Source organism: Thunnus albacares, chromosome 24 (assembly GCF_914725855.1).
Source record: "Thunnus albacares chromosome 24, fThuAlb1.1, whole genome shotgun sequence".
In the NCBI taxonomy this organism is placed as follows: Eukaryota; Metazoa; Chordata; class Actinopteri; order Scombriformes; family Scombridae; genus Thunnus; species Thunnus albacares.
The window spans coordinates 14,455,104-14,481,841 of NC_058129.1; the positions used below are offsets into that span (position 1 = coordinate 14,455,104).

The 26,738-nt window shown below is 38.0% G+C and overlaps 2 protein-coding genes and 1 long non-coding RNA gene across 6 annotated transcripts; 2 read left to right on the forward strand and 1 right to left on the reverse strand.

Moving 5' to 3' along the window:
* Positions 1 to 6: 6 nt before the first annotated feature.
* On the reverse strand, positions 7 to 6,524 carry zswim2 (zinc finger, SWIM-type containing 2). Of its 4 annotated transcripts, none has more exons than XM_044344875.1 (11): positions 6,435 to 6,524; positions 5,259 to 5,415; positions 5,049 to 5,125; positions 4,388 to 4,428; positions 3,876 to 4,110; positions 3,293 to 3,544; positions 3,115 to 3,199; positions 2,650 to 2,732; positions 2,131 to 2,299; positions 556 to 889; positions 7 to 363 (listed from the first exon to the last, which is right to left on the reverse strand). In XM_044344875.1, the coding sequence occupies exons 2-11, from the start codon at positions 5,406 to 5,408 to the stop codon at positions 182 to 184; spliced, it is 1,608 nt and encodes a 535-aa protein (XP_044200810.1). In that variant the 5' UTR covers positions 5,409 to 5,415; positions 6,435 to 6,524; the 3' UTR covers positions 7 to 181. The 4 variants fall into 4 exon arrangements, with proteins under 4 accessions (XP_044200810.1, XP_044200809.1, XP_044200808.1 ...); XM_044344874.1 differs by having other exon boundaries at positions 472 to 889; XM_044344873.1 differs by having other exon boundaries at positions 7 to 889.
* On the forward strand, positions 5,418 to 26,738 carry LOC122976419. Its single transcript, XR_006400930.1, has 3 exons — positions 5,418 to 5,497; positions 23,329 to 23,337; positions 26,728 to 26,738. It is a non-coding gene; the product is annotated as an uncharacterized LOC122976419 (long non-coding RNA).
* Positions 6,851 to 19,252, forward strand: calcrlb (calcitonin receptor-like b). The gene is made up of 13 exons (XM_044344877.1): positions 6,851 to 7,155; positions 10,447 to 10,522; positions 11,385 to 11,535; positions 11,640 to 11,750; positions 12,555 to 12,667; positions 12,786 to 12,877; positions 13,738 to 13,864; positions 13,971 to 14,124; positions 14,211 to 14,271; positions 14,351 to 14,417; positions 15,330 to 15,548; positions 15,778 to 15,819; positions 16,806 to 19,252. The coding sequence occupies exons 2-13, from the start codon at positions 10,454 to 10,456 to the stop codon at positions 17,010 to 17,012; spliced, it is 1,413 nt and encodes a 470-aa protein (XP_044200812.1). The 5' UTR covers positions 6,851 to 7,155; positions 10,447 to 10,453; the 3' UTR covers positions 17,013 to 19,252.

Genomic DNA, 26,738 nt, shown 5'->3' on the forward strand with positions numbered 1-26,738 from the left:
CTAGTGTATTATGTAGACATTTTATTTAAGCAAAATGACACAAATTTGCACACAAAAACAATATTTCATATATTTCACATCAAGGGTTGTACATGTAAACTTACTGATTTCTTACACTATATGAATTTCATCCAAACCTGAAACATTCAACCCATCTAAAATCAAACATTCAAAAACCATTTTAGCTCTCCGTCCTCCTCTGATGCCATGTGTTTATCAAGACTCCAGTCATTCTTAGCTCTGACGTAGGTCTGTTGTTTGTATCATTTGTGGTTACTGCGCCTCTTGGTTTGGGTTGTAGTCTAGTTCGCCTGGCATTAAAGGCCACTGTAGCTGTGTGGTCTGGCTCTGGACTCCACAAACCTACAAAAAGGTTCACTTGTGGTTTGATTTTTGGCACTGGTGCAAACCTGCTTTTTAATAGTGTCTTTTTTGAGGAACAGGCACTCAGTCTATCTGAGTCAGACTTACCTTGGTGAAAAGAAGAACTGCTCTCAGGAGAAACACAAATTAAGTTTTTCTGTGATGCTTTTTTTTCTTCCTGTGTTACAGTACCTGTTGTTGTGATGCACAGGTCTTCAAATCTGTCAACCATTTGGTTTTGTGGGATGTTTAAAGGTACCGAAGAGCCTGTCAGCACCTCTAAGTTTAGAGCACCATGTGAGGGAGTGACTTTAGTATTCTTGGCCCGCAGTGCCACTCCTGGGACAAACAGGTCCTTTAAGTTACTTTCTGGTTGTTTGGAACAGTCACTGGAAAAGCAGGAGGCCAGCGTAGGGGATGTCTTCCTTTCACTGGTTCTCCAAGTCAGGGGATTAAAAATGACATATCCATCCAAGGGGCAGGAGTTCGACTTCCGCAGGATGCCGTCCACACAGTCTGTGTGGAACTAAAGCGTGTGTGAACACGTGAGGGAGAGGGGAGGGTGAGACAGAGGAGGGGACTCTGTAAAGTTTTTTGTGTTACATTTGTTTTAGCCATCATGATTTAATAGAAACAGAGAGTCTCAGCACTCTATGATCTGCTATACTTGATGTACTTCTTCAAATGTTGATACACAGATACTATGCAGACTATGCAGGAAATTCTAATAAATTTTTGAAATTTGTTAGAACTTCCCTGATTAAAGCCATTTTAGACATTTTAATGTGAACATATTATAATATCTAACTATTCCACATTAAAATGTCTAAACACAACTAGACCTATGTTATATATTTTGTTGAGTTGTGTATTTACATTATCCCAAATGTTTCCAACAATTTTCAAACCCAGAGAAATCTGTAATTTTAATCAAGGTAACGGTCCGTTTCATTTGGTCGCCTGTCAATGGCGTCACACTCCCTCTACCAAAGAGTATACACGCACAAGATGATGATCATCTAGTGTGCATGCGTCAGCGTTGTGGTTGTCCACCACAATGGCGTCTACCAAAGAGTATACGCATATTAGATAATATGTCATGTTGTGGTTGTCATAAATTGGCTTTTATTCAGTTTTAAGCCACATTTTAATGATAAAATTTTTAGATCTTGGTCATTTTCAAGTATATCTTTAACCGGATGAAGGAGTTTAGTCATCGGACGTCTGGATCTTAAGTTATCAGAGAAACAAGCTGAGCAAACATTAGCAGTAGCTCAGCTCACAGCCCCTCCTTACATCCTGTGTCCGCCAAACGCTGTCGGAGAAACATTGATTTTTAACGTGAAACTGCTTTATTCAGTGTTTTTACTGGTTTTAATCACCAGGTCTGTTTATTTTGGGGAGGAGGAGACGTCTGCGGATAATTCGGCTTCAAATAAAAACCTCCTGAACGATGAACACTGAAGAAATCCTAACCGGGAGAAGCTGGTTGTTTAACAATGAAGACACTACCATGATCTCACGCTACTTCACAACATCATCAAACTCCATCTTTTGTTACTGTTTTGACTTAGAGACCCCTAGCAACAGAAATTACACATTGTGCTCTGAAGTATTGAGCTGTGCCCACTTTTTAGAAAATTTAGGATTTTTGGTATACTAACACACAATTTGAAAGAAAATATGCTGAACATGAATTTGAGATTGTATGATTTGAAGTACTTTGTATTATACTGACATTAAGATAATGCCAGTGAAAAGTTTTACCTTGTGATGGCAGGGCAGAGTTCGGACTTGCTGGCCCAAGGTAAAACACTGCAGACAAATCCGACACTGCTGTCCCTCATCCAAGAGCCGAGACCCTGATCTCACCCTGATGGTAGGCAGACGACTCAACACATTTTCTGGTAGAGGGTCTGCAGCTATAGGGATGATGCTGAGGACCGAGATGGGAAATACTGAGCAAAACTATTCTATAAATTGTATTATATTATTAGTATAGCAAGAAATTTAGCTGGACTATCCATATGAGTGACTATTTTTAGTTTCCACAATACTATTATAAACTGCAATTTGGTCACAGGTTTCAGGTATTTTATAGTTTTGTGACTCATCAAATCAGAAGTGAGGACCCAGACACTTTATAGCTCAGGATTATCTGGTCGTAAATGTAACTTCCATACCATCTTGTGATCACCCTCAGGAAACCGTCAGTGTTCAGAGTCAATCTGGCCATCTCCATCTACCAAGTATGAAAAGGATGCTCTTGAGTATTCAATAACTTGCCTGTCATTTGCTGGCTGAGCAGTTGCTCCCTTTGGGTCATCACACACGTCCTCTGTCACAAGCCGCCACTTCTCTCTCCTTTTCTGTTTGGAGTTCAGAGTTAAGATGTGTGTATTTATCTAACAGCGTCTAACAGTGGCTGTTTTACTCTAAGGTTATGTTAGAAATGCTTGTTCATTAAAACAATGGCCTTGTTATAGTTTAAACCTGTTGCTTGACAAACGGTTAATAGTCTAAAGTACTATAGACAGTACTATCATACTGTAATAAATTTAACATATTGTATTTCTTCAATAATACAAAGTACCAAATCCATGTTATAATGTACCTCACACTGTGCTATGATTAACACATTTTATGTAGTTTCATTATGCATTTACAGTATATTACTGCAATGCCAGCTCTCTGTGTGGGGGATTTGCTGATGCGGTACAAGGATAATTCAGCTAAATCCAAATGGCTCACTGTTCGTGAAGCAAACAGATGCTGTGGGTGGCAGCCCTTCTTTGAGCAGTCCTCACACAGATAGAAGTAACTGCAGACTGTGCATCTGAAAAGAGGAAGTGAGGAAGACATCACTTACTCAGTATCACAAAATCTAACTTTAAATCACTTTAAATACACTACACTGCTACTGGCTTACTTGAAACATTTGCCAGTGACGGGGCAGACCCGGCAGCTGTGACAAAGAACTCCCAGGTGTCTGTCTGGCTTCTCTCTCTCAGCAGCAGTGCAGAGCTTGGCTGCATTTTTCACCTGCTCCTGCAGCAACTTCAAAGAGCTGAAGTCCTCCCTGCACAAGGGGCACCTCACCGTCTCTTCTCTGTCTGAGAGCTGCTGGTGATCCGCCCACACCTTCATGCAAGAGATGTGGACATTATTGCCACAACCGAACCTGGCAGAGAAAAGGAAAGCAACAGAATCAGCCTGCAAATTAAGATTTTCTACATCATTTATTTGTATTTAAATAACATGTCCTCTTCCTCTGTGAGAAATGGAACCTATTTTTATTACATCCGGAAATCTGTGTGGGTGGTTTCCACCAAACATGCTGTATGTCAACAGCTGGATGTGCTGTAGTGGGACTGATAATGCTGAGAAGGGTCATGTTCTGGCCAGTGGTGCAACAAAAGTTGACTAGAACATGTTACATCATCCTGAAACATGACTGCACTGAAACAATAACAGCTTGACAAACCCCAGCCCGACCGCAGCCGCCAACACACCTGCAGTAAGACACAGGCTGTTTCTTCTCCAACAGCTCCTCTTGACAGATAGGACACACATCCTGGGCTTGGATCACTTTCCGGCAGACGCTTCCAGCCTCCTGGCCCGTGACTGGTTGGCTCGGGGTCCCAGAAGCAGCGGAGGAATCATTTTCCGTCTGGTGGGCTCTTGTTTGGTGTAAACCATGGAGCACCTCCAAGATCTGTCTCTCCACAAGTCCATGCTGAAAGGAATCTAGTACAAAGTTATTTTTAACATTGTATGTCGGCAAACATGCACGTACAAAGGGTGGGTCCATTACTTCTTTGTTTACCCTGAAACCGTCAGTGAGTCTATAAAGTAGCTGTAAGGTGGTACAAGTAGTTTTAATAACCATTCAATTTCTCTCAGAAATACTTGCAATTTTATCAAACACTATACTTTTCAATGTGTCACAAACTAATCAAATCATGTCTTCAAGAATCAATATAAAACTGAACCTTAAATAAAGGAAATTATCCAAACAACTTACATTCATGCTCTCTGGGTAGTCTGAATTTCCGCAGTAAAATCCTGTAATGATAAAGATTAGAGGTTCATTCCAGAGGTAGTAGTGCTCATTTATAAGTATATATCACTTATATATAGATATAAATTAGTATAAATTGTGTCATCTGTAGATCAGGATATTGTTATAATTTGTTTAAATATATTTTTGTTGTGTAATCAAAACTGAAAACACTTTTCTTTTACTTTAATAAAATAAGTCAAACATCTAAAATTAATCATGTGTTGTCTTAACAACACAGCCATGCCAGAATTTTGCCTGAGTAAGATATAGCAAAAACAGAAATAAATTCTATTTAAATCAGTCAATATCTGATCAAACAAGTAAACAACACTGACAATCCAACTTTCATTATTTGACGGTTTCATGCTTTGTGCTACAGACATAATTTGGTCAGTGTCCAAAAAGTACCGAGACTCGATACTCAGTCCCAGTTATGAGGTCCTGCAAAAAGACTTTAAAAATTAATTACCCTTCCATGGTTTTCTATCTTATGGATACATAAAATAACATTGTTCCTCTCATAATGCTGCACATACTGTACTTAAGAATAAAAAAGGGAACTTTGTAAATCATTTGCTAAAATTTCTTTCCTATATTATATTAGTTTGTGTGTCATTGATACCAGCAGATGTGTTTGCATGGCTCCTGCTCCCTGGAGAACACAGGGCACGTACACGTATGTGGGTCACCCAAGCACACCTGTGAAGAATACCATGTAAGACTGTAAATCACTTCCCACATCCATGATTCTGTTTTTAATGTTGGAGATGCTGAAGAACGGACAGAATTTGGTTGGAAGTTTCATAATATCCTTAAATACTGCAAGAGTCACCTTGAAGTTTCTGGTGTTTCCGTCCTCTCTGAGCAGAAATCCTGTTGGGCCGTAGGATTTAAGGAGAAATATAGTTGTGTTGAGGGCTTGGTCTTGGTGGAAACTCACTGCATCACTGACTGTGTTCCTCCAGACAGTCTTCCTGAACATCCTGTCACTGCAGAATGGAAAACTGTATCAATCACCTTGTGGGTATGTAATACTACGAAAGCATTTATGAAATGTTTTGTAAAGTTCGGGTGCAGACTGTAAAACCAAAAAAATAAATAAAAAAAACAATTTGACACACAAGGAATAAAAATGAAGATGTAATAAAATAGAAGCTTAAAAGCTATAATAATAGTAGCAATAGTAAAATAGAGTGAACTAAAAACTAGATTAAAGATATTGAAATAGATTTAAAAGCTATAATAATGATGATAATTATAGAGTGAAATAAAAGCTAGACCGAAAAATATAGATTAAAAGATAGATAGATCAAATTTAAATGTAAATAAAATCGATGAGGGATAAAAAAATATGAATGATAATAAAATAAGATATCAAATAAAACAAAATACAAATATTCATCGGTCCATAGTGGGAAAAAACCTATTTAAGGAATACAAGGTTTAATTTGATGATCATCGTCATCAGTGTAATTAATGAAAAGGCAGCCTTTAATATCTTACTAAATTAGTCCATTATATTTTCTCATGGAGTCGTTAATGTGAAGCTTCATTGACTTTAAGACTTTTCTGGTTAGCAGAGATAAGAACACATCTTCCACTTCATTTTATAACAGCTGAAAACAACGAAAAGGAAGTTTGGTCAGGTTAGCTAACAGCTAGCAAAGTACTCTTGACGAGTGGAGAAACTAATTTAATTTTGAACAAAACCTAACATAATAATAATTCAGCTTTCCTGGGGTTATTGGGCTTTTTTATTTTCCCCCCAGCTACGACGCAGCCACGTATTATCCGACTTTAAGACGGCAAAATGACATTGTAGTATGTTGCTAGCACGAAATTGCTAGCTTAACGTTAATTAGGCTAACGTTAACGTTACGAACACCTGTCCCTTAAAAACAGCGTATTGATATCTCTGCGGTTAACGTAGCAGCCAACTTTAACTTATTCAGCTTATTATAACTTAACATACTACCTTCCGTGGCTCACACATGTCAAAAATACTCACCTGTGTCAAAGCACTCGTAACACTCATACTAAAGCTGCAACGCTGTAGCCATGGCAACTGGACAGTTGCCAGGAAGTTAGTGACCTGCAGAGGGCGCCGTTGCCTAGGAACAGAAACCGGAAAGATAGCATTTATTCAATGTTTTTCCAATAAGATCGATCTCCTGGGTCCAGGACTCAACCTGTTGACTTAATATGATTAAATATGTGATAAACTGTCATGTAAATCAAGGTTGCTGTGACAGTAATGAGTATTCCCCATTTGCAGTGACAGCAATTTATAGTACTAAAAAGTACCAAAGATAAACAAACAGGACCCAGGCAACTAAAGTTCAACCGCCAGGACATATATCATATATTATTATTTATAGGTCTATATATTACACCTTATATAATTATAATATTTAATGGTTATCAGTTATGTTATAGCTTTGTAATGTAATATTCACTGCACTGTGGGGATGTCCCTCCATCTGCCTCCACAAAAGGCGAGCACATGATGTCATCCACAGCCCCAATCTGTCTTTATCAGGACAGCTCAGTGTTAACTCTGGCTCTGGTGGGAAACACACACACACACTGAAGGACTACGCTTCAAGAACTCGCAAAACACAGTGTTATATAATTCTTCTCTTTCTGCAAGAGGCAAACTGAAGGATTACTCTTCAAGAATACACAACTATAGTGTTATATCAAGTGGGTTTTTTTTTACTCCTGCTAAGGTAAGTTCTTTTACTCATGTTTTAACCGCGTAGACAGTGATTATTATTCAGGCTTACAGTGCTGAAGACAGGTCGGGTTGAATGTTCAAGTTTGCCACTGAATTGTGTTATATGGCACATGGAAAACAGGGATGCACACATGCATATAAAGGTGTTAAGGGTTAAAGAAACAAAACCATAAACTGAAATATATTTTTGAAGAAAAGTTAAAACAAGATATCACTTGACTTTGCTGTTGGCAGGGTGAAAAGCAATCAAATCAAGGTGGTCTATATGAAGAAAGCACAAAACATCAGTTTCTTTTCCAATAAATCTACAAATATTACTTAGAAAAGCATAATATTCTTCCAAGGGGCACTGATTTCCTAAATACATACCAGCAACAATGAGCAAATCAATTACAAGTTCCAGTTTTTCAGATTAAAACACTACATTCTTTGTATTTTGCGCTCCGGTGTTGAGAAGCTGTGACAAAATCAATAAATATGCAGCTAAAATGTAGGAAATGCGGCACATTTTTGGCAGTACATTCGCTGATGTCATGAATTACTACAGCAAAAGAATTTTTAGTCGATAAAGTCATGTGGTGAATGTGCTCATGCCACCTGCAATTCTGTCACACCTAACAGCAAAAAGCTGCTCACATGGTGGACATGAAGTGGTGAAATTGGATTTCCTCAGGCCAATGTGTTTCTAATAAAGGATACTTCACATGGAAAAGCGTACAGACCCTCATGTGCTGACACAGATGGCCCACACAATAAGGGAGTAACTTCACTTTGAGTTATTAAGTGTCTTTTTAGACCATTAGAAAGGTATATGGTGTGTCCTCGGAGATGGTATGAATCATCCAAACTGTCAAATACTTCCCGAATTAGCAGTTGAAGGCATGAAATGAACACCAGCAAGGTTGAATTTAGGGAAAGTGTCAATCGCATCTCATAGCAGAACAGAACAGACTTTATCAAGGATAGAAGAAGACAAAATGCTTGAACAGAAATTATTTTAAATAAATGGTGGTTATTTTAAAATGCGGCCTGTATGATGTGGACGCGGCTTTAAAACACCTCAGACTAACAGTAATAATCAGAGCAGTTTTTTTTTAATGCTTTCCATGATGTTTTCACATTTACAACAAGTTATTGTGCAACTTCTTGATCACAAACATATGCATGTAAATATAAATCTAAAGCTTCTTGGGTGATAAAATGTTGGATAGGAAGCCAATAAGATCTTGCTGAGCTCTTACAAAATACTCATAAATGTTTCAGTAACACCTCAAAACGTGTGTAGTGTATCTCTGGGCTTGTTACGAGGTTCCCTTTTGTAAAAAAAAAACCCCCAAAAAAACAACCCTCCTTTTATCAGATGTCTTTTCCTTCGTTTGAGGGATCAATATGGAACTCCTTACCCACAGTACTGCACACAACTCAACATGGATGATGAAAGGGATCTTTTTTTAATCAAACTGTTTTTAAAGAGGGATCAGTCATGCAACAAAAATATTGGTCACGTTTTTTGAGGTATTTTATTCTTCCAGTGTTTGTGTTTTGTGTTGTTTTGGATGTTTCTCCTTGTTGAATTATGTGCATGTGTATGTGTATAAAGGCCTATATGCATATAGGGACGGGTGCAGTGGTATGTGGCTACTTATCCATAAAAAAACATGAAATAAATATAATATCTTAATAAGCAAACAGTGGTACTACTCTTAAGAGATCATTATCATTTCAAAACATATAAAATAGCCAGTTTGTTACCATTTTTAACCTTACCATACATATGTTTTCACTTTAAATAGTATGATATTGTCATGTTGTTGTATTGAGTGTTTTGTAACTTCTTTTCCAAAAGTTTTTGAAATTAAACTCTCCATTCACATTATCTACAAGGCTTTGAATAACAAGGCATGCTATCAAGGGTGTAAATCATCACTAAGGGCTCAATAATGTCATAATCAAAGTGTTGATCTTGATTTCACACACAGTGCAGCAGCTAAATGTGACAAAGAGTGACTGGGACAGGAAAATACTAAACATAGTTTATACCGCACCCATACTGCTACTGCCTTTATTAATTTAACTACCATTGCAGGGATTGTTGTGATTTCCACTGCTTTTGCTGCTATAACTATCACGCCTCAAGCAGGACACAGTCTGTCTGTTATGACTGGAGAAAATTGGAAATAAATATCCTTATCTGCCAGTCTGGAAAAGCATTCATAGCAAAACAATTTCTGTTTTTGCTAATCTACTCTGGCTAGATGATCATTACAAGTCGATTCCCTGAATTCATTTGGGAAGGTGTAGCTCACAGTTTCATATATTTCATGACATTTATATCACGTTGATATAACTATGTTCCCTGTGTCGACATGGCTTAAGTTTGTGGTGAGCATATGAAAGCATTTTAATACTGTATTCAAAGGTTTTTGCTGCACAAGCTCTCACTGAATTTACCATATTGACATTCTTTTGGCTACACCTTGGTTAAACTTGCTCAACATGCATAATAAGCATGCAGGAAGGAAGCCGTGGGGAACAAAGGAAGCTAAAGGCCATATCTGTAACCTGAATGTCCAAAACGGGGAGACTTGCCATTGCAGATTAAAAACATGGGTTTGGAGGCATAGTTTTATTGTCAGCTTTGTTTATATGACTTGTGATGGGGGCAAAGGTAGGGAGACTGGACATTATGTTTAAATAATTGTGAAGTTTTAAAGTGAAACTGAGTAACATTGTTTTGTTTGAGTTATACAAGTCAAACAGAAAAATTGTACATAAACTTCAATCTTAGGCCGCAAAAAGAATAAAATATGAAGGTTTCTGAATCCAAAACAACAAATTTCTACTTAACAAAAGAAAAATCATAATGATAATGTATTAAATTAACCAGAATCATTACTATATATGTGTGACATGTGAACAAGAGGCTGTCAAGTTGACCGAGCTTTAAACCGTCTCCTGTCAACACATCGGGTGTTGGATCATGTTAGCAGCTGCTACAAGAAGGAAGCATTTTTCTTATCGAACTCTGGGGGAAAACTATTCGGGATGGTGCTGAAATTTTTACCTGTTCCTCCAAATCGCATAAAAATAACTTCCAATGACACATAAAAATAACATCCAATGTAACGGCAATGGACTTATTGCACAGTATCCTCAGTGTATCCTCAGTGTATGGTCTCACATACAAGTCATCAATATGTGTCTCCTTTGTGTGTGTTTTCCTGTACAGAAGCAGATAAAAAAAGTGTTAATATGAAATTCCCATTGTTGTTTTTTTCCCCAGAATATCCATGGTGATCAAAGCACGGATGGATCTGAATGGTATCATGTTTCTCCTGGTGCTGTGCTCCCTCAACAAGGTAGCTGTCTGAAATTTGCAGTTGTATCACATGATTGAAGAAAAGAAGCAGTTTTTTCATGTTTGATTAACATCATTCAACAGTTTTGTTAGAACAGTAATTGCACAAATGTTCCTAACTGACAGCGATTAGCATAAAATTCATGGCTAAAATATAAAAAAGATTAAATCTGTTGCTACAGCATGTTCAGCTGTAGGATTCTCTAGTATTCCTAATGACTTCCCATGTTGTCAACCAAAGCTACTTATGATATTTATTTACTTAGTTTGATTAGGTTTTGTACTTGTTGTAGTTGTAACATTTGATCTAATATAACTAAATCTGTTTATAATCTTCTAAAAAAATCTCTCTTACCAAAACAAAAACCCTCAAGTATTCAGCTTCTTAAAAGTGTCACATTCTGACATTTTAAACTCTTCATTTAATTGGCTGAATCCTCCTGATACAGTCCTTAAAGGGGCATTCCAGAAATAGTCTCCCACACTTAAAGATAACAGGACTTGAAAAAAGAATGGTCAAACTCAATGCAGCGGAGCCTGAAATATCCTGACTTTTTGGTTCCAATAAAGGTCAAACTCCATAAATCCTGTATGCTACACTTCCCATAATGCAACGTGATAGTGCCTTGAGTCATATTCACAGATTTGACAAAGCTTCTCAAGAGCCACAGAAGACATTAAGACATTATTCTATTCCCCATGACTAGAAAATGGACTGTGAAATGTATATTTGGTGGAAAAATGTATTAAGATATCTGTATCATGTGATTTATCCACTTAAATTCTATTTTTTAAGAACTTGCTTGACAGATGTATATTTGTGTGTCTGTGTGTGTTTACATGCCGTATTCCAATCATCTCAGCTGCTTGTGGCGGCAAACCCTGAAGACAATTACCAGGAGCATCTGAACCATCGCGGTGAACATCGGTCGACACGGAACCAAATTGCCACGGCCCAGTACGAATGTTTCCAGCGGATGATGAAAGAATCACACCGCAAAACAAAAACAATAGGTGAGAATATCGTCTCACTAAGCTTGTGAAAGCATTCTGATGTTACTCCCTGTGTTTTCTACTGGATACCAACATATTGTGTGTGTGTGTGATTTCATTTGCAGGGCCAGTGTGCAACACCACGTGGGATGGGTGGCTGTGCTGGGATGAAACTGAGGCTGGCCTCACAACAGTGCAGAGCTGTCCAGACTACTATGACAATTTTGATCCTAATGGTACATTTTTCCAACTCGTGTGATTTCTGGCAGCGCAGTAACACTAAAACCTATTTTAGTGTAATGTTGAGTTTAAACTGTGTAATTGGTAAGAAGTTTAGACATTTACAAATGGTCATATCATTTTTATTATTATTGGTTATAATAAAGATAACTTCTGGTCTGCAGATGATTTTTAAACGAAACATATTCAGCTAGTTTTTAGATAACAGTTTTAAAAATGTTAAAAAAAATAATTTTACACTAAAGAAATACAAACATTTTGGGAAATACCCTTTCTTTTTGAGAGTTACATGAGATGATCTATACCTTAGGTGTGTTACATATGGAGCTAGAATTTGGATGTGGTTAGCCTAGCTTAGTATTGAACTGGGAACAGGTGTTAGCCTGGTTCTCTCCAAAGTTCAAATACTGTATCTTGTTTGTTTAATCTGCACACAAACAAATGTAAAAATAATGTAAATGTAAAAACAGAAATGTAAGTGTGTGATTTTAAGGAGGATTACATGTTTTAGCGCTTTGGAGAGAGCCAAGCTAGCTCTTTTCCTCTGCTTCCAGGGTTTATACTAAGCTAGGTTAATTACCTCCTGGTTCAGAACATGAGAACGATATACATCTTCTAATTACTGAAAAATAATTCTCAGAATCAAAGTGAATAAGAATGTTGAATTAAATAAATGCCATTTAGATCAGTGGGGTATGTTGGTTGTGTTTTGCTCAACTGTAAAATCTCACATATGATTGATTGATGATATGATGTTTTGCTTTCTTTTCTTTCCACTAATTTAAAATGTGTTGTGACAGCGGTGGCATCCAAAGTCTGCACAGAGACGGGTGAGTGGGGGCGCCATCCGGAGAGCAACAGGACGTGGACGAACTTCACAAACTGCATAGCCAACACTACACATCACGGGAAGGTAAGAAGGAATAAAAAAATATTATAAAATAAAGAAAGGAAGACATGGAAACTATAGCAGCTTTGTTGTCTTCAGACTTGCACTGAGGAATGTTAAGTATTGTGTATTTTTTTTACAGGCGGCAATGACTCATTTCTACTTGGTTATGATCGGTCATGGACTGTCGCTGGTGTCATTGCTCATTTCACTGGGAATATTCTTCCATTTTAAGTAAGTGTGTGCTATAAATACATGAATGTGCTACTATAGCTTTCTATGTTTTACTAAATCTGGTGTTTTTGATGTCATATATGAAATACATTACGTATTGTATAAAATTACTTTAGAAAGGGTTTATAAATTGTAATATCATGATACTAATCAGCCATTGAGGACAACTTTGAGATTGCCAAATTGTATGATTCAGCTGACAGGAGACAAGACTTAAACATCAGAAAACATAATAACTTAAACACCAGATTTAAAGTGCTCCTGACATCCAGACTAGCAGTCATTTATTAACATGACTTCACACATGATGATTTATTAGAAAATGAGAAATCTATACGACTCTTGATGAATGATTTCTCCACATTTATAACATCAGACTGGAAGATGGTTTATTAGCAAGTGAGCACATCATTTAAAAATGAGTCATGAGTTTCTCACTTTATAATGAAATCATTCTGATCCCTGCTTTTATAAATATTATAATTAATACATGGTTCTTGCACTACAATAATCCATAAAGTCAAATGTAATGAGTAAAATTAATAGATTTTGGTTCCAATGACAAGCAGGGCTCTTGCAAATGGCTTTTTATTTATCTATAAAGAATTAATAAAGGATTTATTAACACTAATGAATCCATTATTTACACCATTATCAACCCCTGAGTTACTGTATACTTTATAACAGTTTTTTTTCAAGGTGTTGCCTTATTTCTGGCACAAATTCATTTTCAAAAGGCAATTGTACTTTTAAGCTGTTGTAATTAAGCCAAATCTATGGCTCACTTACAAAACATTATCGTGTCTAGCTGAAAGAATGTCTGAAAAAATATGTGTCTAATGTTTCTCTCCTCTTCTTAGGAGTCTGAGCTGCCAAAGGATAACGCTCCACAAAAACCTCTTCCTCTCATTTGTTCTTAATTCAGTCATTACTGTTGTCTGGCTGACAACAGTGGTGAAGAAACAGGGACACACTTATAACGACTCTGTGAGTCACTTTTAAAAAATGTTGATGTTTTTTTTCCCACATGAAATATGATTGGGATTTTAGTTCTCATAAAAACAAAGACTCATGCTGGGTTTTTTCCTTCTAGGCGAGCTGTAAGCTGCTCATGTTCATCCACCTGTATCTGCTGAGCTGCAACTACTTCTGGATGCTTTGTGAAGGCATCTACCTGCACACTCTGATTGTTGTGGCGGTGTTTGCAGAAAAACAGCATCTCATGTGGTATTATCTGCTGGGATGGGGTAAGTGAGGAATTAAATAAATATTTTTTACCTTACTGCATTTGTCTGTCATAAATGTGCCAATTTGGTATTTTTGGTGTGTACAGGTTTTCCTCTCGTGCCAGCAGTGATACATTCAATAGCACGCCACTGCTACTACAACGACAAGTGAGCCTCTTTGAACATTTACATTTTACAGATATCTTTGTACACCATGAGGCTGATGATCTGATCTATGTTTCCACAGATGTTGGGTCAGCTCAGATACTTCCTTGCTGTACATTATTCATGGCCCAATCTGCGCCGCATTGGTGGTAAGCACTGAAACTCCAGAAATGTATTCAGGAGCCATATATAACTAGATTTTAAAATGGAGCCTCAAGATTGTGTAATAATTAAATAAAAACCACTGATCATGTCGTCAAAGTAACCCATTTTCCATTGTTTTGGATTTATACTGCAGCTCATTGGCTATAAAACAAAAAGTATGAGGTTTAACGCTGACATTCAGTTTTAATTTGAGGGTGTTAACATCCACACCAAATTAAAAAATGTAAGATTTATTGCCGTTTTTATTCATAGTGCCCAAATTTTCGGGAACAGAAAGTGTTTAAAATAAATCCAATTCCTGTTTGCAGACGCTTGTCTCTGCTTGTACTGCAGTTAACTTCACTTCTTGCTTGTTTTATTAAGGTTTTTGGGTTTTTTTTGTTGACATTGTGGTCATCATGAAAGTGAAACACATTATCAATTAAATTGAGGTCATGCGATTGTATTGACCAGCCAAGAACATTCCTCTGATTCAGGACAGAGCCAAAACAATGGAAGTACTCACATATTTTTGTAGTTTTCTTACTTAAAGTAAACTTTTAAATGAACTTCGTATGTGATACCAATGAGCCCTTGAAAGCTATTGAATCCTGCTGGATTTTTTTTTTTAATTTAGCTGTAGTTGACATGTAATTTTATTTGTTTTTTAATCATTTGGTCCTTTCTTAATGTGGTTACATGGTTTCAGTAGTCTGATAACTACACTAAATGCTGAACTGCTGAATAAATGTGGAGATGTGAGCCATGATTCAGAGTTGAGGAACCAGATTATGAGGTTTAAAAAGAAAGCAAACGGACATATTTCACTCACTTTGACCTGACGAGGATCCGACTTGGATCTAAACGTTGTCAGCTGGGAATAAATGTTGTGGCTGGCTTGGATTTTATGATTTCAGGTGAACCTTTTCTTCCTGTTGAACATCGTGCGGGTTCTCATCACCAAGCTGAGAGTGACGCATCAGGCCGAGTCCAGCCTCTACATGCGGGCTGTGAGAGCCACCCTCATCCTCATCCCTCTGCTGGGTATTCAGTTTGTCCTGCTACCCTACAAGCCCGAAGACCACTGGGTGTCTGAGATCTATCTGTATGTCATGGAAATCCTCATGCACTACCAGGTGAGTACGACAACACTTAGTTCATAACTGCCCAATGACAATATCCTCAATTATTGTGCAGCAGTGGTTTAAAATTACAAATATTTTGAGCATAAGGGCATGAATATTGGCCAGTGTGAACTTCTAGCAGGCCCTGGTGCAGCTGTTTGAGCTTAAAGGATTTCCCATCTTGTGTATTTTCATGAACTCATTCAAAAAACTTTTTTCTTTTCTTTTTTTTTACATACAGGGTCTCTTAGTTTCTACAATATTCTGCTTCTTCAATGGGGAGGTAAGTGATGCTTGATTTATCCTCTTATTGCTGATGATGTTTCATTATTTGAAAAAGGTGAAATTTTAAAGTTTCTGCTTTTATCACATGTTCCTACAAGTACTGTGTTCCGCTTTCATTCTAACTCTCTCAGTTTTTTTGACCCTTTACTTCTTTTTGGTCAAGTAATTTTGTATTTAGGAAAATTATTCCTGGTATAGTAGAAAAAATAGCCCTACGTCAAATTTTAGAGCAGCTGTTCAGCCACAGTTCTTGAGCTCTCATTCACATTTTTTGGCATTCAGCTGTCACTTTTACCCGGAGCAACTTGGAAGTTCACATTCAAGTTCTTCATGGGAAAAAAATTGGAGACCCAAATCCAGTCCATACCCTGGTCTTTAAGACTCCACAACTGAACTAGACTGCTATCACCAAATATGACACCTGAAGTCGAAACAAGACCAAAAGCTTTATTTTTACTTCATTTAATTCATTACGGACCGCAAAGACACTGTTTACCTATTTTACTTGCAACACACTGATGATAGTGCACAGTGATAGTGTCAGAGAGAAAGAAGACAGAAATTTCTCGATAAATTTGTTTTGAAAATAACCAAACATGATCCCTACCAAAGCTCAAAGCTTTGAACAAGAGGATTCATCCCAACAATGTGTCAAGTCAGGTATCAAGACTCTACTTCACACAGGTATTAACAGCCACCATTGCATTAAGGAACATATTAAGTAGTGTTTACTTTAGCTGCTTTCATATAACTACATGTGTACACTAGTTATTGAAGAACAATACATTCCTGGTTGCATCGAAAGACTTTATTGTCAGATTTATAGTTTCTGTATTGCATGATAAACTTTAGCTGTTGTACCTGAGGTGAGGTATCAGATTTACTGGCTGTAATTCTTTTTTCTAGCTGTTTAGCTAAGTTAAACTGTTTGGCCTACTATTGGCCTACACCCTTCTTACGTCCTCTTTGCGTCTCCTCTTGCAGGTTCAAAGCGTTCTGCGGAGACACTGGAACCAGCAACGGATGCAGTTTGCCGGCACTTTCGCCAATGCCGACTTCTTCCGCTCAGCCTCCTACGTGGCGTCGTCGCTCACTGAGGTCCACCGCTGCTACAGCATCGAAAGCCACACCGAGCACATGAACGGCAAGAGCTACCCGGACATCTTCAGATCGGATAGCCCTTTTGTGTGAAGGTGGTGCTTGATTTTTTGGCATTTGAGGCTTGGCGCTTATTGATTCTTCAAGATGAAGTTTCAATATCATCTTTCACCATCTTTATACCTCTTTGGAGTTCATTTTTTTAGATCTTTCAACACAAAAAACTCTATTTTTCTACTTTTTTTCTCATGAATATTGTCAAAAAGGAAGACAAAAGACAGTGTTTCTTCATCATTTACTATACACATGAATATTCAGAAAGGCTGCACTCAAGGATCACCCATGAATCAACCAGCCTCACTGTATGGCATTAACAAAAGGAATGATTCCTGTTGCATCGTGTGGATTAAACTTGAAGATAAAAAAGATGCTGTTCTGTTACGATCTTGCAAAGAGAGAAGTCGTTATTTTTTAACCAGGCAGCATTTAGAGGATATTGCTTCAGTTTAAAAATATGTTATTACAGCATGGGATGTAGTGGAGGGTCAAAGCATGAAAGTACTGTTTACCCACCTCTCAGTATCTGAAAGAGCATTTCAGATTGTCTGTCTCACACACTTTTTCAGGGGCCAAAGTGGATATGTGGCCCCATTTGACGCTGCAGACACATTTGCTTGGAGTTAGCCTGATAGGAAGTTCAATACCAAAATGGGAACTGGTCAAAATTCAGACAAAGCCACAGAAAGTGCTCTTTGGCAGTTGGCTTATTACTGCCTAGTTTATTGCTTTCGTTAAGTTAAAAGAACCCATGATTTCTATGGTTAGCAGTGGCTAGCAGCATACAGAACTGGGCATTTAAATGTAAAAAAAAAAAAAAAAGCTAAAACAGACAAAGAAACAAATAGTCTGCTTTGCCAAATGTCGTTCCTGCTTTAGCGAATGTGGGCCTCTTGAGGAGAATCTTTTCTATTTATGTATTATTTCCTTTAGCTAAGTTAAACAAATAATGAGGTTCACAATATGATTTTTGTCAGATACATAAGCTTGCATTGTCTGTTAAGCTCACTGTGTTTTGCTTCGTGTCTGATGATTCCAAAATGCTGGAGAGATGATTGTGAGGTAGTCGGGAGAGAATGGGGGATGAGTGAAAAGTGCATACAGTAAGTTTGTACATATATTGGACTGTGTATAAATATGACTTATATCGAGGCACAAAATATGAATTTTAACTTTGTATTTACACCGTTATGAACACATTGTTATATATTACTATTTTTAGATTTTTAAAATCTGCAATCTACAGCTGGTTTCATTAATAGTACAAAAAATAATAATGTCATGCTACATGTCCTTTAAATGAACTTCACACAAATTCAGCAGGAACTGACTTATATTGATTCACTGATCTGAAATATTAGTTGATAATTATTATCTCCAGCACCAGTCATTAGCATCCAGTAATTCTGCAGTATGTGTGAAGATTAAGTGTGTCACCTCCAGTTAGAGATAAGAAGAAACTTTCCTGTCAGGACTCTGATGAATGAAGAGCTGCTGGTTTCAGCCTTCTAAAACAGGAATTACAGGTCAGTCACTTCTGCAGGACTAATATGAACTTAATGGATAACACTTCACTTTAAAGTCCCCCTATTGAGCTTTTATAACCAGTATATAAATAGTTAATGAATGGTTTGTTACAAAATATAATGTAGTTGTAGGGAGATATAAGTGTTTATTAACGTAATTGTAACTCTTCTTGCAGGTAACAGATGATTAATGGCAATATACAGTAATAAAACACAGTTGCAATAATATAAAATAAGTTATATTCGCTGACAAATACTATACATTAACTTTAAAGTGTTCGAAATTAATATACTGCTTATAAATGCTAATTAGGGGTACTTAAAGTGAATAAAGAAATACACTTGTTTGTTTTCTGTCTGAGATCAAAAGATTGATACCACTCTTATGTAAACTGAAGCTACTGCCAATGGACAGTTAGCTTAAATTAGCATAAAAAACTGGAAACAGCTAGTCCAAGTCTAAGCTGGCTGTAGCTTCATGTTAAGCATCTAATTCTTGACAAGAAAGCAAATAAACAAATTTCCTGAAATGTCAAACCGTTCCTTTTAAGACAATTCTCTCTTCAAACACAGATGTGTGTTTTCTCACAGAAGCGTTACAAATGTTTTTCATTTTTGGAGGGTCACTTTAGTCACAGTATGAGTCCCATTTTCATTTTTGTAACATAGTTTTGTCAATAAATCCTCACAATGCTTGTTTATACTGGAGTAATAATGCTGTAAATAAAAACAAGCTGTTTTCAACTGGGATTTGGTACAGAGAGTCCCTGTATTTTTGTCTTTTTTTGGTGTTTTTCTGACTGGTGCAGCTTCCATTTCATTCCCTTCAAAGACAAAAGGAAGAAAATATGTAACAGTATTTCCTCCCCCCCCCCACCACATATTTAAGTAAGGGTGGGATTTCCTTGTCTGACCTTAGAAAATATTTCTCACTGAAATGAATATTGTTTCCAGACAAAGCAGGGTGTGTTACTGTCTGTTCCTCGTCCAAAACGTATATGTGAACAGGTACAATTAGGAAGTCCCAAAGGAAAAACTGCTATATCAATCCTTTCAATGCATCATTTATCAACTTTGAGACAGAGAAGCTGTAAAAGCACTTAACACGACACTTTTTACAACTAGTGATTCATCTCAGTGTCCCAATAAATGTGCACACGAGTGTAGATGAAAAAACAGAACACATGATGATCAAAAGCATGTGTGCAGCGCGCGTGAGCGTTTATTGCTGCGAGTGATACTGTATTTACGAGCTACTTGCATGCCTGTCGTAGTCATGACCTCAATCCACAAAGGATTCTGGTATCTGCGGTTTTGGACAGTGCATTAAGCATCACAGTTATCATGAGAGTGTCCCCTCCCATGTTACTTTGGCCTGTGCAGAACACTAAACATCTGACACTTCTACAGTGCAACTAAGCACACTTTTAACTTGCATCCTGTTATATCAACATGAGAGATGGTGTAGTATCCTGTGCGGTTTGTGATGCCACTTGTTTCCTCTCTCAAGCAGAGATAAAAATAATGCAGAAAACTATACTTGAAGCGTGTACCTGCAAGAGCTCCCAGTGAATGCAACATGGAGACGATGTTTTTGTTGTTTACCTATCACAACACCATCCAACAAGCCCCACCTTCCTTTATTTACCTCAATGGAAATCAGACCAGTGGATGTCTTGCTGGCTTCCTGTTTCTAAGAATACATTTCCATTGAACTCTTGATCCGTCAGCCCTTGTGTGCTGGTAGTAAACACTTCCTCAGTCTCATGACTAACACTTGTTTACTGCTTTAACTTCCGCATGCTTCCACTGCAACTTAAAGCATTTAGCCGATGTTTTCATGCAGACCGGTTCCCAATGTGCGAGTCGCTAGCAGTTCTGTGTCTTTGTCAAGGACGTTTCCACAGGACATGAGTGCGAAAAGAGACACAGAGTATGCCAGATTGCCACATGTGCTCTGCTGCTTGGTGACAATCCTGCAGACATGTAAAATGTCGAAAATAATCACATAAATCTGCTCCACAAAGTCATGGTCATGGTTTTAATTTGATATTTACTGTAGCTGACGCACTAATCTAGAGTAATTCCCCCTGAGTGCGAAACAGAAAATTATAAACTTATGTAACAATAACAGTGTGGGTGACTCAATATTTCATTAGACTTCAACACATTCCTGAGGACTTAAAGGAGTCCAAACAGTCATCAGGAACACACTCTGCTTGAATTAAGCAAAGATTTTAACAAGATAGCTAATAACTAGCTAGATTCAGGTTACCACAATGGGAAGAAGAGCACATAAAGGTGATTTGGTTGACTGGCAAGAGACACAATTAAAAATAAAATCATAGTCAAAATCAAAAGTGAGGCTGAGATATCCTGAATTTTAGTCCTTCAAAAACACTTCATCCTACATTTTCCATATATACAGGGGTTATTTTCTCAGACTTCATAGAACTCCTCAGGAGCCACAGAAGACATTAAACAACTGTTTTCACAGGCTGACATGATGAGTAAACTAATTTACTACATTATATATTACAAATAACTTAGGTACAAGGTCAAGAGGTTGTAATATGTAGCACAAGAAGCTAGTAAAGCGCTAAAATGGAACTGCATCTATCTAACACATAATTACCATCCTGAGACTGAAAACATGATCACTGTTATTAGTCTTTGGAGCCGTTTCTAAACAAACTAACGTGACCAAACTCATAATGAAGGAACATGTCACCCAGTGCAGCGGTGTGGTTCATTGACATGTTTTTAATAGTTTTTTGTACAACGATAAAGGTTTACGGCACAGAGGAATAAGATATATCAGACTTACACACTTACACACACAATACTTGTAAGTAGATCAGTTCATTGTTGGTTTGACTCTGCACATGAGATTTGTTGACAATAAGAAAAATATAGAAAATCATCAGCCATATCCTTTAACATGTATATGCAGTGTTTGGTCATCTGTCAGTATATTTCATATTTTGTTTTTTTGGAGAAAGCATGCAATAGGGTGAAATATTTCCTGTATGTGAGTGTGTGCTGTGTATTGCACAGAAGTAACTTTTCACAACCTCCTATTTTATATGATTTCTCATACTGCAGGCAACATTTTTGTCTCACTGTAGGCACTAAACATACAGGTAGACTCCTGTTAATGAGTAATAAACATTTTTAAAACATTTTTTTGTTTTTTTGTGCTTTCCCGTCTCGCAAGAATCTTCAGGATCCGAGCTACAGTCCTGTTGGTATCCAGCTCTGAAGTCTTCTCCTGCTATTACTTCTATTATTGTTACCAGTCATATCTCTATAGTTATTATTGTTGTTATTATGCTTCTCTGTGTCTCTCTCCCTCCCCCTCCCCCTCCCTCTTTCTTTCTCTCTCAACCCAACCGGTCAAAGCAGATCGGCCCACCTAGAGTCCGGTTCTGCTTGATGTTTCTTCCCATTAAAGGAAGCCAAGTGCTTACTCATGGGGGGAATTGTTGGGTCTCTCTAAATCTAAGAGTATGGTCTTGATCTGCTCTATGTGAAAAGTGCCTTGAGATGACTTTTGTTGTGATTTGGCACTATATAAACAAAATTGAATTGAATTTGAAAGTAACAACAAGAATAATATAGATTTGAAGTTGTAATGCTGATTCATAGTACTTAATACATAGACAATCACAGTTTCAGAATTCAGGACTAATCAGTGAGTCTAATGGCTTTGTAAAGGAGCCAACTAGAGTTTGTCTACCGTCTAATATTAGAAAGAGGGGAGGGTTCATCTTGGTAAATTGGCAGGATGAGGCCAACATTATCAAAATAAACAGCAGACATAACAGTGTTTGTAGCTCAGGCCCCATGTCAGAGTGTGTAAATAGTTTGGCTCCTCTAAAAATACTAAAAAAAATTTAAAAAATAAAAAGGACTAAAAGTACCACAGAGCCATTTCCATGACTGTTAGATGTGGTTGAAAGCTCCAAAAGAAGATGAGTGGGCCTTGAGTTAAAGGTGCCCCAGGGAATTTTCTTGTAAACAAACAAAAGTTATGTTTACATTCAGTGTTACTCACCAAAACAAAGGACAAAACCCCCACAGGGTACACTTAAGCTTTACTAATAAATTAACTCAACTATGTGATCTAAAAGTTTGCCATTCACAAACAACACAAACACTCAAAAGTCTACAAAAAACTCCACAAACTGGAGCTCAGATAAAATGCAGATTCATGCAGCACTCAGAGTTTGAGGATCTGCTCAAAATGGATTTTTCCTTCCCTGAAGAAGGAAACTTCCCATTTCCCATTTGTCATGAGTCCATCCTTAGAAAAACCCCCTCTGATGTACAAGACGTGATGCACTTTACCAATCCAGTAAAAGTAGAAACGATATGCTTGGAATGAACAGGAAATAGAGTTGAGCTGTACGGTGAACACATCAGAAACTTTACAGAAAATGAAAAGGAAGGAGGCGTCTTATCACCTGTGGCGTCGTTTGATTAACTGGGGATTTCTGGGATATCCAGTTAAGGATCATCCCACCAATCGCCAGAGGGAGAAAAACAAACAGCAACTTATGCATAACCACTTAACAAGAGCTTATTTAATCTGTTTTCAAGGAAGAATGACTCAAACTTAAAACAATATACTGCAGCCGTTTCCAGTAAATCCTCCTCATTAGAACCCCTCACTGTTCGCAGAATTTTCGGGTTAAACCGCACTCCCACAACAATGCTTTGCCATGCACTGTCACACACATACACATACCATACACACATCTGGCTCATAGTGATCTGGCCACTTGTGCATAGGGATGTCTCACTCTTGAGAACAATGGAATGAGTTCTTGGCTGTACTCAAGGGTGTGGAGGGCGTACAGTACAGGGGTTGGGGTGAGCAATGTGGCCCGGGTGTATGGATGTGACCCGGGTCTGGGTGGGACCGCAGGAAGTCTGCCTCTGGCTGCACGGCCCTTTCAGACCGCTGTGCCTCACCGCTGGAGGGTCATGAATTATCTGAGCAGCTCATCACACAGTGATGTCAACACTTAGTTGTCTGGTAGTCTGACGGCTTTGGTCATGATGTGTGAATACATCATGTGGAGAGTTCATTTCCAGAGTGCTAGCCAGGGGCGTAGCTAGGAAAACTGGGACCCCTGTAAGAATACTGCTCTGGGTCTGGGAACACTTTAATGAAGTAATCTTCCTGCAGCTGTGGGCCTCCAGAAATGCCATCACCTTTCATCCCAGCTGCAACTGCATCTAAATAAAAAGAAAAACCCATCCCATATTTCTATGAAATGAGAGATTCAAAATATGTTTTAAATGCCTCATTCTATAGCTATGAGTCAAATTGGACACTGTAAATAACTTTTATGAAAACTGTCATATGAAGGAAGTTTATTATTTCAAAAGAACTGCTTCATAACTGCGCTAATTTTGGTGATAAATCCTGTTTAAAACAACTTGGATCTTACTTCCGAAGGCTGTATTTTCTATCAGTTATAGTAACAGTATACTTAAAGTAACTGCTGAGATTTGGGAACACTACATCTCCACAACAGTCAGATGATTAGACAGGTTGTCAACAAATCAACAGTTCATCTAGATTATCTAAAACACACTTTTCAAAGGTAAAACCGAAAGTGAATGCACCCAAAACACTGTTAATAATTCCCCACTGCACAGGAAAACTGTGTGCACACAGATACGGAAAGTATGGAAGGTCAAAAAACTGATCCAGGAAGTCGATCTGTAAACTGCAATGACTGTTTACTGTATGCTTTTCTAAGTAAGTTTGCCCTAACCTTGAGCTTTGTTTTGATTTTTTTTCAAATATCTGACTGATTGTGTTTCTTGCCTTGTGTGACTTCTTTATTGTAAAGTCCCTGAGCAGACCAGTATCAGACCTTCAAACATATTGGACGAACCTGCAGAGCACCATTTATGTGCAGTGTCAACTTACAGTTAAACTGCAGGAAATAATTAACTTTTTATTTAAGATAATGGTGATATTGGAGTGATGAATGGCCAATTAGAGCAACTAACTTTCATACAGGAGACCAGAGTTTGCATCCTGTCACAATCGAGCAGTTCAGGTTTTTAGTTGGACTGGCAACAGACCGGCCCAGTAACCGCAGTTGTTCTAAGTGAGTGGGTGAGTGATGAAGTTACACCATTGGCCGGCCAGCCAAGGAGTTTCCTCATTGGCTGTTGCTCTTTCAAAATGAGTTGGTGTGAGAAAGTGGAGGACAGCACGGCGATGCAGAACCATTATGTTTCTGCTCCAAGCTGTGACGCTCTCAGCTCTGGTGTTAAATGCAGACAAGTCAGCTAAACTCCTGTTCAAACAGACCTATACCAGCATCTGTGCGTCTCCTCCTCTACCATCCAGTGTGATCGACTCTCCAGTTAGCAGTGCTGTCAGCAGCCAACAGGAGAGACGCTCCGCAGTGTCTCTGGATTTTATTACTATACATAATACGATACATACTTTTTATTTTTCTGACGTTTTCACACCACAAACGATGAACAACAGCATTAAAACACGAGTCTTGTAGGTAAAAAATGAGACTCGTGAAGGCTGTTACATCAGTTTTGTGTGAGCCAGCTGCTCTGAAGGTGCGCTTGATTTACTGTAAGTGCAGTAACCAGGCAGAGATAAGGCTCCTGAATTTGCACCCAAAATGCTGTCAAAACTTTCATTTCAATTTCCATTGCAGCCTCCATGATCATCGACCAGGAAAGAGGCAGAGAAAAGGTGCATAGAGGCAAAGCGCACAGTTAAAGCACCCAAATAACCATCAATCTGACAAAACACTTAATGCAGAGTGAAAAACGAGAGACCTTCACAGAATGAAACAGATGACAGAGCAGAGGGAGTTAACAGATAATTACAAGTTATAATTACAATTAAAATAAGTTCTCTTTCAAATCAAACATCCCAAGATATGAGTGGAAAGTATTGATCTTACAACTGCATTTATAACCTTTTTTTTTTTTTACTCAAACGAAGCTTAACCATGTCGTGTGATGCTACTTCAGTACACTTTACCAGCAAATATTACTGGGACCACTACAGAAAATTGCCAATGAACATTTAACATTCAAGAATTCACATTATAGACACTACCACTAACTATTCCTGTAACAAACTGGCCACAATTTCACACATTGACGACCCACGGTCCAGCCATATACTAGGTTTTGACCTAGTCTTGTTTAACTGTAACCAGTCTCTTTTGAACTTTAACCAAGTGTTTTAATTGCTTCACTTGCATACCTTAGCCAAAGAAATCATTTAAAATGGACTGGGTGTTTAACAATGTTTTGCACAATCATCCAGAGACATTCTTTCTGGCTTTAGGTTTTTGCCACGTTCCCAGATCTTAGCAATTAACTTGGTGACTATACTGTTATTTTTACAGAAATTATGCTGACTCTCACAAAACTTTTTAGTAAACCGGAATTATCATTTAAAGGGCTGATTCATCTTTTGTTTTCACATCTAACCTGTTTGTTGCAGTTCAACTCTGATGTGTTTGTTAGTTTTGTTGGTTTGTTTGGTTGGTATCAAGGAAACTCTGGTGCAACAACTAACAAACTGGACTGAGACCACTTTAAACAGTGGGTCTCTTGGTTTATTTGTAAAAAGCCAGTGAGAATGAGAAACAGACCAGAACTATAAGGCAACAATATATACTATATATATATATATACCATATTTTTCCTTGGTCTGAACCAACTAAACTGAGCAACAGGTGTGAAAGCGACCTTACTGATTCCTGCGTCATTCATAGGAAACAATTATGAACTCTATTTGCTTTGCAAGCAATTTTGACCTCATACTCATTTTTAAAGACTAGTGGCAGAACATCTAAGACATCCCAACGTCAAACGTCAGACATTTGGAATCAAACTCTTCCAAACACCTCAAACAATAAGCTTATTACAGTTTTAAAGAGCCTAGTTCCTACTGGCCAGGGCGGCGGGCCAGTATCCACTTGTACCAGGCGCGTCGTTGCTCTCATCTTCAGCATCGTCCTGCCAACAGGAACTCCCTCGCTCCTCTCCCAGTTTCCTGCCATTGTTCTTTCTGCTGCCACCAGGCGCAGACTCCTCCCAGGATCTGGGAAAAGGTGGGATGTTAAAGCGGCCCATTTCCCTTTCGATCGGCTACAACCTCAGCCGGTGGAGGAGGGGTGTGTGTGAGAGAACGTGTGCGTGTGTGAGTAGAAAGGAAGCATATATATAT